We start from the raw sequence: 19,529 nt of genomic DNA, 5'->3' as shown, positions 1-19,529 counted from the left end.
AGATTTTATAAAATATTATTAAGAGAAACAAATAAATAAAAATACCAATAAAATTTTTTTATTGAAAAAGCTGATCTTTTATATATTCTGTATTTACTTATTTCTATTTCTTTATTTGCATTTTATTTATTTCCTCATTTATTTGATTTTTAATAGATTTATACCTTAGTCGAATCTTCGAGCATTTTGGTGTGCTCGGCGATGAAACGCACGCAGATGCAGGATCTGTGCACTTCCGGCGGACAGCGGGAATGCGAGAAGGCGGGCGGGCTTCGGAGTACGGGACTTTTGACTTCCTGTATGCCTCCGTCTCCGGAAACCGAGAGATCCTCGCATTCGGTGTGCAATGGTAAAGGAGGACCGTGAATTAAGCAGCTACCTCCAAACCTCGCACCGTCTGTAAGACTAAAGCGAATAAAGGGCAAATAATATTGTTGATATTATTCATGCCCATTAATACACATATTTCTCCCAGTATTGTGCAGTATTTTTATTTAACATATTATAAGAACAATAATAATTTATAATTTAATCTTAAATTAAATTTATGATTAAAAAAATAATTTGTAAAAAAAGTTATTCTAAAAAAATTATCCTAAATTTAATGTAATTATATAATTTAATTATATTATTTATTATAATTATCCTCTCTCTCTCTCTTTAAATTTGCAATTATAACTCTTTAGCAAAATATGTCAATGTTAGTTTGAAAAGCGTCTGTAAGAGAATATCAAGATCAAAGAGGTAATTACGAAGCGTTTCGTATTATCATAAATACCTGGAAGGCGAGAGGTCTTCCTTTGATGGAGGACGGCTGTGGAATCTCTTGGGTGTGAGGTGCTCCTCACTGTCTTCCTGAGTCGATGGAGGGTAAGGATAATAGCAGGTTTTCTCCTTTCCCCTGACGGTCCTCATTAACACTCTACCGGAAGTGTACCTGTAAACGCAGACAATCGGGCGCGGAGAATTTTAATGCAAGTGTCGTATGTTCTAAAAGCGGCACGGTGAATGACTGACTGATGATCATTGTCGAGACTAAAACACAAGACAAACTCGCGCGCCAAATATGTATAACATGAAATCTTTACGTAACAAAGCTCTTGACTATTGATTTCTGTCGCTGGTGCAAATTTAGATGCTTTAAAAGTACTGCTCTGACTTTTTTGTTCGCGTACTTTTTAATCAGATTGAAGTCGATTTATTCTTCGTAAAAATATGACCTTTTTTCTGGATATTTGTAATTTTTAATATTAAATCTATTGATAAATAATTCTAAAAAAATTAAAATTTTTTCATATAAATAAGAGAAAAACAAAAAAAAAATTATTTTTAATAATCTTCAATTTTAAATTTCTTAAAGTAAGTGAAAAAAGAAGATAAACATAAATTTATAAATTTCTTTATATCTTTGAACAATAAATACGTATTCTCCGATTATATTTGTATGTGTGTGTGCGATACCTGTTTGCTTCAAATTTATATTGAGGTCTTCTCATGACTAGAAGTCGCGGAAGAATGTGTATAAAAACCCTCTTCACCCAGGGTGCCATTTTGTGCGTCTGTGGTGAACGGAAGTGAACGTTGAGAACGACCACCGTAACGCATATACTGAAAGATATAAAGAGAGAGATCATTTAGTTGTTATAAACGTATAAAAAGTATGTTATTAAAAAATAAGTGCCAGCATATATATTATGTTATTACAAGTTATTTTGTTATCTATAATATATATGTAAGCAATATCTTAAATAATAGGTAATCTGAAAATTATTGGTTGCATAGAGTGTTACTAACAAAACAAATTCATTGCATATCACATAATGTGAATATTACTATAATTCCAAATATATAATTCTTGTATCCATTTTGCATAGCAACGTAATCAAAAACGGACTGCAATCTAATGAATTTTAATAGAACTCTAATTAAATTTTTAATAAGCACTGCTGTATTACGGTGGAGATTTTAATCCACAGTAAGCTAGAAAAGAAGTCTTCCTACGCACGGTACACGGGGTCGTATACATAGTAGATTCATATCACTGCAATTATAATCACATAAGCTCTTTATACCCAATGGCTTTGTTATCTTAATAGTAATCACGAATTTCTGCTTAAAAAAAATATCAAAGACATTTTTGAAGCAATAACATGTTATCTTGCGCTTTATATGATACTGTAATATAAAAAGTCGAGTATGTTTTCACTTTTAATAGACTAGATTTTTCCAAAATGCCAGAACTTGGAAAAAAAAAATGTTCGATTCATCCGCGAGCTCATCTTGTCGAACGAAGGCAAATTGCCGCAATGTATAACCAGAATTGGCATTGGAGGCAGAACGAAATGTAAATCTCACAAGATCATTCATAACGCAGATCCGTTCGACGATGGGGAAATCTGGCTGGCCGGTTGGATAAAGGACAGACCGCGATTTAAATTGGATCCATTTCCTTTGACACGACTTGGAACCATTTATAGATTCGGACTACGTTGCCGCAGCGACGTGGGTCCTCGATCTTCTCGTTCGCTTTTTATCATTCCTGGCGAGCACGCGCGTTAGTCATTCTCGGGCAAAATGCGCCATAATGTTCGCGTATTAGACGTCCTCGAAGCCATCTTCGCTCCAAATGTGTAATCTCGAACGAAAGACGTGATAAGAAAGATATTTCCGGTAAAGCATCAAGATAAACTTTAACATTTTAATATAAATTATCATTTGAATGCTATATACATATTTCTTATGTTTCATATAAAAATTATTTTTATATAAAACATTAAATTGATTATCGCATTATATATTTATGTTCTTAGACTCAAATATTGAATCGATTTCAGCGAGCTATACATATATTAAACAAATAAGAAGAAGATGAAATAATGAAATTTCTTGTTATAATGAAAAAGAGACTTTGCAAAGATAAATATGCAATCGTAAAAATGGTGAATGCTATGTGTGGAATTTGTCGTATTCTTGTCAGCGGAAATTTATAATGATGTCGAACCAAGAAGAACGAAATACTCCCTTTAAAATCTTGATAAAAAAAAGGATTTGGCGCTATGCAGGATGTGACAGAGATTGTACTTTATATCAACGATAAATTTCTTTGTAAACTTTAAATTCGATTTCTTTGATTTAGAAATTTGATTAAACGTCTCTCTTTTCTTATGATTTTTAAATTTTCCATTACGCATTGTGATGACAAAATTAAGATTCTAAGATTCTTTGCTCGTTTAAAATTAAATAATTAAAAAATAATAATTTGTTATTTATCTTCTATTCGCGCAAATTTCCTCGCGTTGGTATTATATCGCGATATTCTTTAAGTCCTCAATCAAGTCAGTAGCTTAAAAGAGCTATTAGTATCTCAATATCGAAGCGGTATTTTTTTTCAATTTATATCTTCAACGTCCTGAATCACGAGAAGTGCGCAACATCCAAGCGAGACGCTGTATGTTTCAAGATTCGGCTCCACGGGTGGCTGGTGCCCACCCTTGGCGAACACTGCTACTGATTAATGTGTCACACCTACTGCATCCTTGCAACGTTCAAAGCTATTAGGAGGTTTCCTCACACACGTACGTCCAGATTTATACATATACGGGAGAGCACGTGGCTTCCACTCAAACAACAACCCGCATGCTGTCGGCCCAATTCGCCAATTTGCTGACTCCCTCGTCTTCAAGGAGACTCATCGCTTCTCTCTTCGTTGCCCAAGTAGATCATCGATTTGCTTGGTATGCGTCTTAAGGCTGAGGCTACATGCTCCGTAGAGACACGTTTGACATCCTCCACGTCGATAATAGTTAATACTCGAGACTCCCTTTCAAGTTCCAAATCGGTGAACTTCAAACGTTTCGATTTCATCCTCGCGCGTTTCTCTCGTAGCGTTTAATTTTATTTTTATTTATTCATTTCAGAATGCGCGTAAAAGTACTTTTCTTTAGAAAAGATATTGAATACACGAGAGAATTAATTCTATAAAGCTTATATAAAATAATATTAAACTATTCTTTATTCTGCAGGATTTTGAATTCTCGGAGATTCGTATCTTTAATTAAGAGAAATGTTTATAATTTATGCAACAGAGCACATAAAAAATTTCTACAAAAGCTGCATCGTTGAAAAAGACTTCGCCTTTATCAATGCGCATTCATATTGTAAAATCGGAATCTTCCTTAATGAGAAGGTTGAATATCAAATATTTTCTTGAAAATAATTCACGACGGTCGCCGCGCATATTGTTACGCTTAACCGATTCTTCTTCCTTTTCTTTCTTTGATTCTTCTTTTTCTTTCAATGAAAACTAAATCCGCCTCAGAGATAAGTAATCTTCATCTTGCGCTCATCGCGGCTCGACTTGGCCGCGTAATCCAGAGAAATATTGCAAATTTGAGAGCTATCGGGGAGTAAAAAGCCTTTCGCTGTTCCAAGGCACTTGTGGACGTGGAATGAATCGTGAAATCACAGGACGATCCTTTACTTCTCTACCAATTTTCTGAGAAAAAGACCATTAGATCTCGGATGCGCGTAGTCTATTGCTCGCATTTGCCAGTGTATATCTAACAATAAGAAGCAGAAGAAGAAATACGCTCCTTCACTCGCGTAACGTGCGCTGTGCTAGCTTACGCGTTTTTTTTTTTTACAAATGACACATCGTTTAAAGCCAACCATTTACATTTCGCGCATTTGGTTCAAAATATTCCTTTTGAGTTAAAATGAAATGTATACAGAAAAGTTCTGACAATAAAAGAGCATATCTTAAAGAAGACGTATCCCATTTTTTACTACATTGCCTTTAAAAATTTTGAATGGTCACCTACTTTATGCATAAAGCTCTCTCAGTAAGTTAAATAATGTCGCGTGATTTTTTGACAAAACGCAAGTACGTCAAAGAAAACGCTTTCGATTCTCGCTATGAATCAGCCGCGTCACGCCGGAGAAACGACGTCGTACAAATTTGCTTCATCATCGTTGGCCATCAGTCACGAAGAGAAGAATGTTACGCGAGATGGTAGCAAGGGTCCGGAAAAGCTTTACAAAAAATGTAGAGGGAGGGAAGGGATAAAGGGGATGCGCGAGAAATGCGAAGATTTAGGAAAATGGATGCGACAGAAAAAGCGCGGCGGTTCAGAATAGCAAGAGCGACGACAATAATTGCAATACATCAAAATTATTGTATCATTATTTATAACTGTCGCGTTATATATTCCTATCTAACAGTCTGACAGGATAAAATAAAAAACGGGCAAACAAGAAAAATTATTCTTTCTCCAAAAGAAACTGTATGTTCTCAGGGAAACAACGAACGAGAATTGTTAACTGCGAAGCTATAATAGGTTCCAAAGCCAGGTCGAGCTAAGCAGGATGTAACCTACATCCGGATGATGCATTACCTCGGTACATTTTCGCGTTTTCTTCGTTGCTCTCTTTCTCTCTTCGCTCTTTCGGCGAATCGAAATATTTCTTCCCGGGCCGTCCTCGTGAGCTTGACCTACTTCGCGTACTCTACGTACCGTTTTGCGACCGTTCATCTTCGGAGTGGCGACCGCATGAATCCTAATCACGTTCGAAAAAGTCGTTCACGTATCTCGAGCACGTAGACCGGCGAATGACCGGAAGAGGGGAACTCTATGGCGTCTCGCCTGATCGAACTGCAACCGTGAGTTTCCACTGCTCGTAACCGTGAGATGACTCTCAACAAAGTTTCCGGAAAAAGGAAAGAAGTAGAAGAAGATAGATAAGTTGTCGCGTATACTTTGTTTTTTCCCACTCGTTAACTTTGTTATATTCCGCCAGAAGATGCGAAAGAGCGATTAAAGTTACCGCTATCGGGAGCGAACACCTTGAGACTCATAGTACACTTTGTAAACTATATTGTTCGTTGTATTTTAATGCAAGAAAAAGATGATCTCTTGAAACTTTGCTAGAAAGAGCGAATTGCGGTGATAATATAGTAGGATACATAGAATATATATTATAGTATATAATATTATAATATATATATAAAATAATTGTATGTAGTTTCTGCAGAAGTAATTTCAGATTAATTAATATTTAAATGACAAATATTTTTCAATTTTTATGTACGCATTAATTAATTAATGTCTTTTAGTAGTGTTTTTTTTTTCAATTTACAAGATTTAATATTTAAAAGGAAAAAGCATTTTTTGAGACAGTAAACTCTGTAGATGTATACATCTTGGAGATTATGTATATATTAGTAGAGAATTTATAAAAAGATGCATTTCTATAATGTTTATGTTAATCCATCCAAGCGGAATTAACTTTCTGATACATCGCTATAGCAGTTTCATTTAAACGGCACATTTAACATTTAAATTAAACTAAAGTTACTAAGTGCGACTTCGCTCTCTCTTATTAGCGGTATAAGCGTGGTTTACACAAAAGTTTAATTAAAGTTCCGAAACATGCACAAGAGAGAACTGTCCGTTTTTGAATCGAATGATTATTACATCGCGAAACTACAGTGAACCGAGTTCTATTTCTGGATAGAATCTCAACTAGCGATGTAAGGAGTGCCCGTGTTTGCTGATGCTCGCATATCCGCTGTTATCCGCTGGCAAATATTGAATTCGCAAATGAAACGTAAACGTATTAATTCGGGTTAATGCATTCCGGTTGGTGTGGTCCCGAGGTCTTTAGGGGAATTATTTATCGACCGCCGCAACATCGTTGGAAAGTGCCTTAGAGTTATAACTGAATTCGTTATATCGCATATGTACAATTGAATATGCGAAAGAGAGTATAAATTTCTAATTTCCAACAAGATTTCTCAATATTATCTAATCATACATGCTATTGATTATAAAAGATGTTTATATGTATGCTATTTTATATCGTTGTACACGTATACATGCGTAATTTTTTAATATGACAATAATTATTTTATTAAATATATCTCGTTAAATCGTTAACAATATCTTTTCAATATATTTTAGAGAGGAATACAACAATATCTTGAAATAAAATATGTGACTTTAAGAACCTTCTCTATTCAAAAACAGTGAAGGAAATCTGGACAGTGAGAGTTTTGATACGCTCTGTAACAAGATCGCGCGGAAGATTCACGTTTCAAGGATCGCAAAAGTTGGGACGATATTTCCCTCTCGCCGTTTAATGCGCCGATCGGCATCGTAATGGGCCCCGCGGCCAGGGTCCGAGTTCCGAACTTATTTAAAGTTCGCGGATACAGTCCTATCAGTAATGCGAGCACGTACAAACTTTCTCGCCCCCTTTCTTTTTGTCTCCTATTTTTTCGCGTTGTCTACGTCGTTCGGCCGAGGACGATGTATCGGCTTCCCTTTCATCCCTTTCGGTTATGTACGGCGTTTCTTCTGACATTTTTTACACCGATGGCAACTGAGTTCCGAACTTGTTCGGAATATTTTTCCATGCCGGACTCTGGTCATATTGGACGCCGCCGGGCAATAACGTTTTTCAAGCCGGTCTCTCGCGAGGTAATAAATCCCATATGATCATCCATTGAATATTTAATAACGTGTCCTAGTGGTAACGTGTTCAAGCGCGTTATCGCAATGTCGATAAAGATCGCATAATCCCATTATTAATGCCATGCAGCGTTCTCATATAAAAAAATCGATGTACCGTTCGATTGTAAAATTTTATACGTTATAATACGATATAAATGTTAAAGGTAGAATATATCCCGATCGTCAGCAAAAAAATTATACTTTATTAATTGTTTATAGTTAAGAAAGAATTCGAAAAAATCTGTATCAGCAAACAAATACGTCTATTAACATTAAGATACATTTTTCTTGTAAATGTGAGATTGCTAGAATTAGGAAGAAACATTGATAGTCACAAAATTCAGTTGCAAAAAATATAATCCGTTAATGAACAGTGTGCTGTACAGTGTAAGAACTATATATCTATCGTTATTCATGCGTATTTATCATAAATCTTCTTGTCACGAGCCAGTATCGAGAAAAGTGCTTCGTCGTTTTATTCACTCAATCACTGTAGCTGGCATCTAAGAAGAACGATGGTTATTCGGAAAAGAAAGAAAGAGAAAGAGAGAAAGAGAGAGAACATATCATCTTTTATTCTTCATCTATTTGCTCTATCAATCCGCATTTGAATTTAATGTGTGTATCGGTTGTCCGTTAGATTGCAAAGAAATTTCGCATGAATATATGCGTTCTTTCAATTTCCATCGGAAGATATTTTTATAATTTTTCGAAAATAATTTTTCGCGTTAAGCATTCGCATATTACTTTTGGGCATAGAATGTTATTAATAATTTAATTTATCAATTCTTTCAATTTTGGTAAATATTCTCATAAATTTTATACATATCAACATTGTAATTATATTTCGATATCATTAACTATTTATTCCGGAGTAAAATTTCCAAAACCAAATGTTCAAACAATTTATATCCATTTTTCCATGTCGTCTTTAAATTATAATTAATATATATAATTGTAATACACATTTAACATTTTCGTCCTTTTTTAGACATCGACACAGACTTTTTTTATGCTTGAACGTTTTTGTCAGCGAGTGTCGCTTTTAAGATCCTTAAAAGTGAATCGACATTTGCGCCTCTTCGCCTTTCCGTCGTATTTTGACATAAAGACGCTGTCGCACGGACGAAACTTTTAATAGAGAAGCTGACACGAGCTGGAACATCGCTGCCGTTTACAAGCGTGACAAGTCGAAGAGAGCGGCACTCAAGGCGATGAAATTTACTTAGCAAGAGTAACGACATCACTGTCCACTCGGAAAAGGTACTCGACGAATAGGGATGCAAGATTCAAAAGCAGTGAACTGGAGCGAATCAGATGTTAGAGAATAGAATAAAATACAAGAGAGAAAAGTTTAAATTTAAATTGTGCATTCGATTCCGATTTATAACAATTAATATATACAAATAAATGTTCATTCAAAATAATTAATAAAGCGGAATATTTGAAATAAGTTGTAAATAATTTAGCTTAAATTTTGAAAAATGTGTTTTGTTGTATAAACAAATTAAAAACCGTAAATAAATATATAATAAAAGAAAATGTGCGCGTTTTATTTCGCTCCCGTTATTTTACATACTGTCGTTATTTTTTTCAAGCAATCGAGTCGGCTATTTTATGATTTCAATATTATTAGATTCTACTCACTGAGTTCTATAGGATGGAAAAAGTTATATTTTGCATCCGTTAATATATTAAGCAATAATATATCACATTATAAAATCAATGAAAGTTCGTCTTCCATCCCTCTTCTAACATATATGATTTTACGACGCGTTGAAGGTTTCATAAAATAACGACGATATATAGTACTCATGTATGAAACGGGGGAATACTTTACAAAAGAATCCCAGAGGAAGAGCTGAAATCTGTTTGTAAAAAAGCTCATCAAATATGCATTTACGAGAGTTGATGGTCCGTTCTCGCTAAAGTGAGCGAGCTGTTTAATTTATTACGCAAAATAAATTTTGTCAATAAATCGCACTGTTTGCTTTAATCGCGCATAAAGTTTACAGTGACGTTAATATTCTCATGCTTGTAAATTTTCATGCATATTTTAGCACTCGTTATCGCGCGCGTTAGCGAAAACAAGAAAATTTGCACCTTCTACTTTCAGAGTATCATTAAAGTCGGCTTTCAAGTGGACTCGCGTTAAAGTATTGAGATCATACATCGATTCGTCAGAAGACGATCTGTCATAATCGCGCGAACACGAATGTTACGCCGTTGTATCGCATGGCGGATGCATTTTCCATTATGGCTGTAAACTCCGACGAGTTACGCGATTTTATCTCGGGGCTTCCATTTACGAACATCTATTTGCATCTCACACACGTCTATAAAGAGCGCAAGCACGTATCTCATTGCCATCAATTAAGAAGTTTTATCAACGCTTTAGCATAGTATTTCGCAAGCAATATTTTGCAAATTACCTCGCGAATAAAATCGTCGAGTTAAAATATAGTTGTGTTAATCCTTTCCAGATAATTTCTCTTTTTATTATTCTATAAGAGAATCACCTTTTTTTACAGAAATTAAAACTATTAATTGTAATTTTACGATTCATGTTTTCCTCTCTCTTGATTTCAGTTATTAAAAAATTGATAATAACATTTTTTTTTTAGTCCGCTTAATATGTGTTTGCTAGATTGAACTTAATTGTTTGCTATTGTATATTGTGTTCAAGATGAATTTTCGTTGAGAGAAGATGAGTCTAACTATTCTACATAAGTGTTAATGTTATCTTAGTAAGATAAATCAAGTAGAAGAGAAGAGCGCGAGGCGACAGAATTCAGTCGGTTTGCCAGACTAATGCCATTATTGCCCACTTGGGCGAGTAGAAAAGCCCCGCGTAAGGAGAGACAAGTGATAACTCACGCGAGTCGTCGACCCTAAAGCGAGTCTCCACGGTATTAATATTTGCGCGAATGTCTTGACATGATGAATTAGCAAGATCCTGTTAAGCTATGCTTAGATGGCACGTATGTGCACTCTTTGACTATTTTTAATATTATAATTAATTATTCTTGCACGATAATGCTGTATTACGAGGTACATTAAAAAATATATATATATTTTTTTTCTATATACTTTCTATATGTTTCAATATCAATGTCTATAGTGATATTTATTATAATTTTATAGAAGAATAATACACTGCATATATATACTCTTAATGTTATTGAAAACCATGTAAAGTGGCTCAAGATTCAATTGTAGCAAAGTTGTCAATAATTTCATCAAAATTAATAAACTTTTATTTTTTATTTTAAGGAATGACCATAAGCTTTTTTTTTATATTATCTTAATTTTTGCATTTAACAAATGCCTTGTTTTTGCTTCAAATTGCCAACATATTTAACATGTAATATGTCAAATAAAATTTGTAAAGAATGTTTTACATGAATTTTATATATAAAATATGAATTTGCAAAACAATTATTTATTTATTATTTGTTATTATTTATTACTGAATTTTAGATTATTTATGCATTGCGTTAGTAAATCGTTTAATTTTGTCCAATGAGAGATATTTACCATATTTGTGTATTTATATTATTGTATATATCATATCAAGAGGCAATAATAACAAGCGATAAAATAAAATACTATAATATTAGTTAGTTTTATATTCCGGAGACTTGCGAAAACTTTATGCATCCAGAAAGAAGTGCTATGGTGAGCATTTATTTCGAGCGAACTTTCTTAAGTAATAAAATGCTTCTTCAATTCCTTTGCGACGAAGCACTCACATAATTTTCCTCGAGTCCCGTATTAAGAAGCAGGAGAAAATTTAATGGCTCGGTGACTCAAAGGGCTTCTGCAGCTCGGGGCGAGACATTCTCTTAACCTTTGTTTATACAGTTGCGACGTTGATTTCCACTATATTAAGTGCACATCATAAGTGCTCCCGATGAATAAATGCAACAAACATTTATTTCGTTTCTCATATAATTTTAAAAAACGTTTTATAAATTCTTTATTCCAGAATTATATCGCTCTATTTTTCAGTTTTAGATATTTTAATTTTTTCAGCAATAGTTTGATTATTTCATTTAGATTTATTATATGAAACTCGCCAAAAACAAAGTACAATCTAAATATTTTCGATCACTACATATTTTCGTATTTGGTATAAAAACATATGACAATCTGTTTTAAAATATAATTTCTTTTTAACGCGCTCGTGTAAAAAAGTTAATATTTGTACAACTTTCGCAATAAACAATCTAATTCAAATATTGTTATTTCATATTTCTACGTTCTGGTAGCGAGTCGGAGCACGTATATTGCGAAAGTACAATATCGTGTACAGTGCGCAGCCGCGCGTTTCGGAAAACTCGTATCTCACGTACTAACACAGTGACGCTTCTCCAGGCGCGGCAGGGTGGGATCATCCCTTACGAGTTTCGCTTATCGCGAAAAGGATTGCCGTGTCCTCTTGCGCACCATGATGGGACGCGAAGGGGTAGTACCAGTCAACCGCAATCCGAGATAAACCTCGATAGCGGGGTGCACGTAAGGATTTGTAACCACCTATATATAGCTGCACTCTGCACGGATTTTCGGCGCTATCATTCGCTTCAAGCACTAAAGAACTTAGTCGATAGCAAGACGAATTGCCGGAAAGTTTCTCCGAAAAACAAAATCCGGCAGAGATCCAAGAGGTTTGCTACTGTTACACGTTATGAGGAGTAATTGAGCTTCCATGATTAAATAAAACAATGATGTGATGATTGCACAATAATAAAATTGATATTGTTAAATATCGATTTAGATACAGTTTAGTTATATTTTAATATTTTTTAATGATTATTGAAAAAAATTACTTTATAATTGCATAATGAATATTAACTATATCATATATATCATTGTGAGAAAAATCACAGTATATTGTTTTTCATATCAGATTATTTAAATTGTATAGTATAAATATATATAATGTATATGTGTTATACAAAGTAATGTTTAGAGCATTATATTTTAATTAGCATAAAATATATTCCCAAATACAATATATCTTCTCTTCATTTTTATTCTCTTCGATCCGTAAAATCGGTAAATACCTGCCTTATTTGGAACAGTGAGCATCTATTGAAGTAGGACATTATTTCTATAGATATGTAATAATTTCAAAAATTGCACGCAAATGAAAAGCGCTTTAAACCATAAATTCGTTACACGTTGAAAAAAAGCATTTGCGCCGCTCGTTTCTATTTTCAACTTCCCCGTACTAAAAATTGTTCGCTTGGCTAGCAATTTAGATTGAAAGTAACTCGTGCTAATAACTTCTTCATACCTGACGAGGACAAAGGAATAAAAGTGATGTTGAAAGAGTTTAGTTTAAATTTTTTCACTACTTGGTACTTGCGATATTTCTCATCTATTCGCACATAAGGTACATTTTTTAAGAATATAGAATGTTTTAAAGTAAAGATCTTTAAAGAGCGATTTATCTGTAGATTATAACAAATGATTCTTTTGAATTGAAACTTTGAAAGATTTTTTTAAAGAAGATTAAAAATATAAATAGCTATTATATTTACAGTTATTTGACATTTCTCGACATTAAATACTTTTATGCTTTAAATGATAATGCAATTATCTTGTAAAATTTATTTAAGAATAAGAATTTGTGATCATCGATAGCTTTCTAGGTCTTACTTATTTTCAACATTATTTCTTCACAATTTATTTAATATTAAGAGTATTTTATCACATCTTTAAATAAAGCCCATTTAAAATTAACAAAATAAGATTTCATTAATTAATAAACATTTTTAATTCTTACTTTAAACTTAAGAATAAAATGACATCTCAATATCGACAAAACTGCCATTTTCCATTTAAAGCATTTATCATTGGTTTCGATAGCACGTTTTACTTTTGTATGCAAAGGTTGCAGAGCCTTCGAATTCGACACGCTGATGCAACTCACATGCATTAAGATCCGTGGTGCATAGGATTTTGATGGATATCCGGGAGAGCAAGTAGGGCGCTTCTAGCATCGTTGTGTGTCACCAGGGATTTATGTCAATCTTTCATGGATCCGGCATTATCTTGACGTTAACGGAATATATCCGGTGTTATTAGCATCAAATCTTCTGCGCATCTCATAATAAACTTTTTCTCATTGTAAGAAATACATTTTCCAGATTGCATCCAAATATTACATTACACAGAATGTTACATGTACATTACATCCTGTTCGAATATACATAGGCTTGGAATGAATGTTTGAAAAATTCTTTAAAAGAAAAAACTTATATCTAAATTTCAGGGGAACAGCATTATAAGTCCACTTTCCAACAATTCTGCGACATCTCGTATATATCGCGACTTTAACCATTATGTCAATTTCAGTTTCCATTTTGTCCCTACGACTGTGGAAAATATGACAATTCGCACTCGTGAAATCCTCTTCGTCGATTGACGCGAATAACTTCCGAAAGGCAAGATTCGCTCGAGTGAGCGCGAAAGGCAACGTCATCTGCCAATTCGGCTATAAGAAATAACGGTGAGATGCATAATGAAACGCGGAATATAGAAAAGTTTTCGCGCGCATGCTTGACGTCCGGATGAGATTGTAAAGCTCAATTTTACTAGCTTTAAAGACCGATCGGCTGTAATTATGGCCTCAATACGGATTCGCAGTTATTTTCCGACCGTAGCGCGGCTTCAGCGCTGTTCTCATTTTTTTTCAAGCTCTCTCTTTCCACCATTTTCCGAGCAAATTAAATTCGATTATTATTCGGTGCCTCCGTGAGGAATACTCCCGTATATCATTTCCGTGCGCGAAAAATGGCTCTGTAGGATAGGTAAGACACGAAGATAGATAACACAGTCGAGAAATTCTTTATTCGCAAAGTTATTTAACGATAAGATTGCTTTTCGTTTTTAAAGGATTATGAGAAACGCGGTCGGGCGTCAATTAGAAACGTTTGATTAATCTTATAATAAAATTGACGACATTATAAAGAAGTAAGTAGAATTAATGCTTATGCCTGGAATTCTTCTTCGTAGTAATCTTGCCTTCATTTTTTCGTTTCTAAATTACATTGTGCGCTTATCGCAGTATCTAGAAGCCCAATTTTTAATCTAAGTATTTAATCTACATTTGCAATCATAATTAAACATTCGCGCTTTAAAAGATTTTTATTTATGATAAAAACTAGATAAATATTTAAATGTATTATATAATAAGATCACAGGAAAAAGATTAAAAAAAATTCGTACCTGAATGGAGAGACATAATTTTAAATTAGCTCGTTAGATCATTTGAATAATAATTATTTTAATGGATACAGTCCAACAGTTTTCAAAAATATCTCTTTATTTATATTTCCAAGAGACTTGGGCAATCTGATTAGAAAATTCCCAGTATAAGAAGTAGCTCGGGTATCTCGAGTTCGCTATGCTCGTACTCACTATTGTGAGCCCCTGAGGGATAATTTTTCTTGTCATAGAATGATATTTATATGCAGCCGTCTTGGAACTTATATCTTACTTGATAAATGTTACTTAACTTTTCATTATTATTATAATTATGAATAAGCGTAAAATATTTTACTCTCTCTTTTCGGTTTTCGGAATAATCAACGTATTTCAAATAATGTCATTCTTTTGAAATATCTGAATATATGTATATATTATATATTTGAATATATATAGCGAGCGCAAAGAAGGATATAATAATGATTTTAACTTTCTCCAAGACAAATTTTATCAAGTGTATCTCCTTCTCGGTTTTGAGCGCGGATGCGTGACGCGATCGGCGCACTTAGGTGAACCTTTATCTCGATTCGGGAATCGTGGTACGTTCAAATTGGATTCTGTTCCCGCAGGAGCAGCCGAGGTTCGCGGTCGGCAAACGGAAATCTCCTAGCGCTCTACCTCCGCCTTGCGCGACTACCGGCTGGAATTTCCAATTTAGCTGTCCGGAATAAGCAACCATATTTAGAGCGGATCTTGCATTAAATCGGGAACATCTTGCGCGCTGCTTCTAGGCGAAACGGAGCGGCATCGATTTTCGGTTTAGGGAACATCGCGCATTTATTATCGCTTTAAATTTTTCTAACGAGAGAATTCCGAGGGACAAAAAGTTCCTGATATTTGATACAAATTTCTTGAAGAAATGTCAAACACAATCGTCCGCTAATGCCGATGTTACAACGCGCAGAATTCAAATCCGTGACGTACCAATCGATATTCCATATTTCCGCAAAAATTTAATTCCGGAGATAGATTCCAGACATGTTCAATTTATGACAAAAGTATTTTCTGCAACTGTTTCCGATAATTCCGGCTATGAGGGCTTAACTTCGCGATGACGAATGTATCGCTACGACTCGCGGATATGTATCCACAGAGCTATGTCAGATTTGTAGAAGAGAATCGCGAGAATTCTTTCTACCCTTCCATCAAAACTTCACGCTTTACGATTAGCGAAACGAGTTTTTCTCGGAAGTGCTGATATTGCGAGCGTCCTTTATATGAGACACAATCGCTGCAGACAATAGCGAAGTCTCGCTTCTGTTCTTTACTTGAGCATACTTCTTATTCTTCTTCTTTTGCTTTCTTCCCCTTTTCTTTTGCTCGATTGGCTTTCGCACCGATTCCGGTTTACAAGGATCAATAAGAAATGCTGTTTTTACGAAATCGGCATATCTTTATTAAAGACGGACAAAAGTCAATCGAGACAATTTCGTAAAGTTTTCTTTTGAATCGAAAATATTCAGAACTTCTCGATGAAATTTTTGTAAAAGCTGATGCGCGCGAGCACGGTGAATATAAATAAAATTCTCTACGAGCAAATTCCGAATATATTTGTTTCCGTCTCATAAGTCCACGATTTACGCGGGACTGATCTTCTAGAGCGTGTTACGTAACTGCGCGGGATGGAAAGCGGCTTGTGTCAATTAATCTAAAGCGTTTGTCGACGTAACGTCCATCATATTTTTTTCCGAATCCGTTCTACGAATAAAAAATTGCGACGACAGCCTCGGCGGATTTGTTAATAACGAACGAACGATTAGCAAGGCGACGAAATCGTTATATTTTGGTTTACAGTAACTTGCTGTCAGCTCTAAAATCTTGGGTCGAGATATAGGGACGGCGGGACACTTGGGTTTGGACCGGGTCCAGGACGACTAGAACGATCGCTGTTGCCGCTACCGCCTTTTCTTTCCGCACCATAAAGCGAATGTCGCGCTTTGCCGCTTTTCTCTAAACCGTGGTCCTCACACAAGGGAGCGCTAGATCTTTTATTATTGCCGCTCCGTGATTTCCCGTCTTTTCCGAAATCGTTCTTTTCCGTTCGCACGAATGCCTTGGTAGACAAACAGCGCGAAAATTTCCAGATGATTTTTAGTGCATGAAAATTTAAACAAGCAGAGAGAGAGAGAGAGAGAGAGAGAGAGAGAGAGAGAGAGAGTATAATCTTATAATATATTTTAAAGTTTAAAATTAAAATATTTTAAATTTATTAAGAGAGAGAGAGAGAGAGAGAGAGAGAGAGAGAGAGAGAGAGAGAGAGAGAGAGAGAGAGAGAGAGAGAGAGAGAGAGAGAGAGAGAGAGAGAGAGAGAGAGAGAGAGAGAGAGAGAGAGAGAGAGAGAGAGAGAGAGAGAGAGAGAGAGAGAGAGAGAGAGAGAGAGAGAGAGAGAGAGAGAGAGAGAGAGAGAGAGAGAGAGAGAGAGAGAGAGAGAGAGAGAGAGAGAGAGAGAGAGAGAGAGAGAGAGAGAGAGAGAGAGAGAGAGAGAGAGAGAGAGAGAGAGAGAGAGAGAGAGAGAGAGAGAGAGAGAGAGAGAGAGAGAGAGAGAGAGAGAGAGAGAGAGAGAGAGAGAGAGAGAGTATAATCTTTTAAAAAATTTTTAAGTTATCAATTAACAGCGTAATATTTTAGAAAATTTTAGTTCTTCTAGCTTTTTTAAATATTTTGACTTTATTTGATTATTAAGTCGATCGATTTAATATCTTTTACGATAAATTAACCAACATAATATTCTATGAGGCCAATATTCGATTTTCTCGAAGAATTTCGTATCAATTTTTATATTGTCATTTTAGAAGCATATGCGAGTTAAATGGAAGCGAGTGTAATAATCGCAGGATTCTTTAATGTATGAAGGAAAAAAAGCGGGAACGTCGCGCTGACTTATCGCCGCATAGCACAGGTATAGTCCGTTTTTCATCATTTTGCTCTTTAATCCTGTCTCTTTAGGTTGGCTGGTTCGAAAAAGCAGAGCTGAGAACATATCACGCCGTGGTGGCACGTAAAAATGGCGAGGTAGATAGACCGGCTCGTTTGTTAAATGTCGCTGGTACGAAGCCGGCAAATGCCGTCATTAATATTGAAACGAGGTCCCTTTGAAAAGGGTTCCATGAGCGCGCGCGCGTGCTAGCTGCTCCAAGAACTTTCAAAAGGGTGTGAATACACACATTCTTGAAATTGATGCGCCGAAATGTCGACGACCGATTGACCGATATATACGACAGGTATTCGGAAATAACGCGAAAGTAGTATAGAAATATAAGATTACCTCATCTACTTGTATTAAATTATATAGAAGCTCTTGATTTTTAATTTGTAAATTAAATTAAATAACTAAATTTGTAAATTAATTTATAAATTATACAACAATAAATTATAAATGAACATATTTTATTTTCGATAAATTATAGTTTGTCTGTCTTTTCGGAGATGCTAATTAATAGCAGTCAAAATGATTCAAGAAATTGAATGGATCAAGTCAATAATCGATCGAATAAAGCCAAATTTTCTAAAAAACTAAAAAAGACAATTAGAAAAGTCTATCGCGTATACGCAAAGTAGAATTTGCAAAGAATTGAAGATTAAAATAATTTAGACATATTATGTGTATATATATATATGTTCAATCTCTCATATAAAATTATATAGAGAAATATTTTTAATATAAAACATATACACAATGATGTCATTATTTAAAAAGGAGAAATATGTAAAGACTCAGATCATTTTCATAATCACGAGCGCTTTCGTGAAAATATCAAAATTGCCGGCAGTAAACGTTGATCTGTACTCCTTTCTAATTTTACGAAATCCGATTAATAAATCCGCGAATTTAATTATCGTTAGTATCATTGGCAACGGATCATCACCGTCGAAGACAAACATTATCTCGACTTATTGGTCGGCGACAAGCTCGTTGATTAGTTTCATGTTTACTTAGTCTGCGGGCAATTATGGTGTGGCTTCATAAGTAAGAATGTCGCATTTAGAGTCATGTTTTGTTTAATATACACACACATATGAAAGCACAGGATCTCCCTTAAATTCAGAATTTTAAGAGAATAGTAAAATTTGACCGAATTAATTCATTCTGCGACATGTTCCATACGTCTCACAACGATTAGAAGAGTTTTGAAGTCTTGGTTTTCTTTAAGTAGATAATATTGTTAATTCGAAATAAATAAAAAAACGAAAAATATTAAATCAACTTTTTCGTCGCGTGAAAACATTATTTTGAATTTTTCTGGATTCAATGTTAAAATTCTTTGTTTATTATGTGCGCGGTTATTCATATATAAATAAAATATAAATCCATATTTCTTATTTGAAAATTTAGTAAAACTGCATAAAAGGTAACACACCTCTTTTTATTGCCACTTAAATAGGGAAGGTTCTTCTGAGTAATTCCCCGCAAGAATTTGTGGGGGACGGCATTAGTTTAGGAGATATAACAAATTAAAGTTTCATAGTTTTAATGCTTTTTCTATTATAAAATAAGGAAAAAAGATGTTTGTTTACGTTGTATTTGTGTAGAGCAGAACTGCGAGAAATAGGTAAAACACATTATTGACAAAATATCCATGATCGTGTACCTATCCCGTAAATGTAAACAAACACTTTTTCATCTGCTCTACAACAAATACAACGTACACAGGCTTCATTTTTCCTAATATTATTTTATAATACCTGAGAAAAAGCATTAAAACTGTAAAACTTCAATTTGTTATATCTCCTAAACCAATGCCG

General features: G+C 34.5%; 1 protein-coding gene across 4 annotated transcripts in view; it reads right to left on the bottom strand.

Annotated features, from left to right (window-relative positions):
- LOC115241680 (acetylcholine receptor subunit alpha-like) overlaps positions 1 to 19,529 on the bottom strand; it is a 159,389-nt gene that overhangs the window by 4,732 nt on the left and 135,128 nt on the right. For all 4 annotated transcript variants that reach the window (XM_029817554.1, XM_029817555.1, XM_029817556.1 and 1 more), the window contains 3 exons: positions 1,462 to 1,608; positions 779 to 937; positions 165 to 405 (listed from right to left, as the gene is read on the bottom strand). In XM_029817554.1, the coding sequence (XP_029673414.1) occupies positions 165 to 405; positions 779 to 937; positions 1,462 to 1,608 (547 nt within the window). The remainder of the gene's footprint in view (positions 1 to 164; positions 406 to 778; positions 938 to 1,461; positions 1,609 to 19,529) is intronic.

Source organism: Formica exsecta, unplaced genomic scaffold (genome assembly GCF_003651465.1).
Source record: "Formica exsecta isolate Colony F162 unplaced genomic scaffold, ASM365146v1 scaffold502, whole genome shotgun sequence".
Lineage (NCBI taxonomy): Eukaryota > Metazoa > Arthropoda > Insecta > Hymenoptera > Formicidae > Formica > Formica exsecta.
Note: the sequence above shows the minus strand (reverse complement) of the source record. Positions and strands in the feature narration are given on the sequence as shown.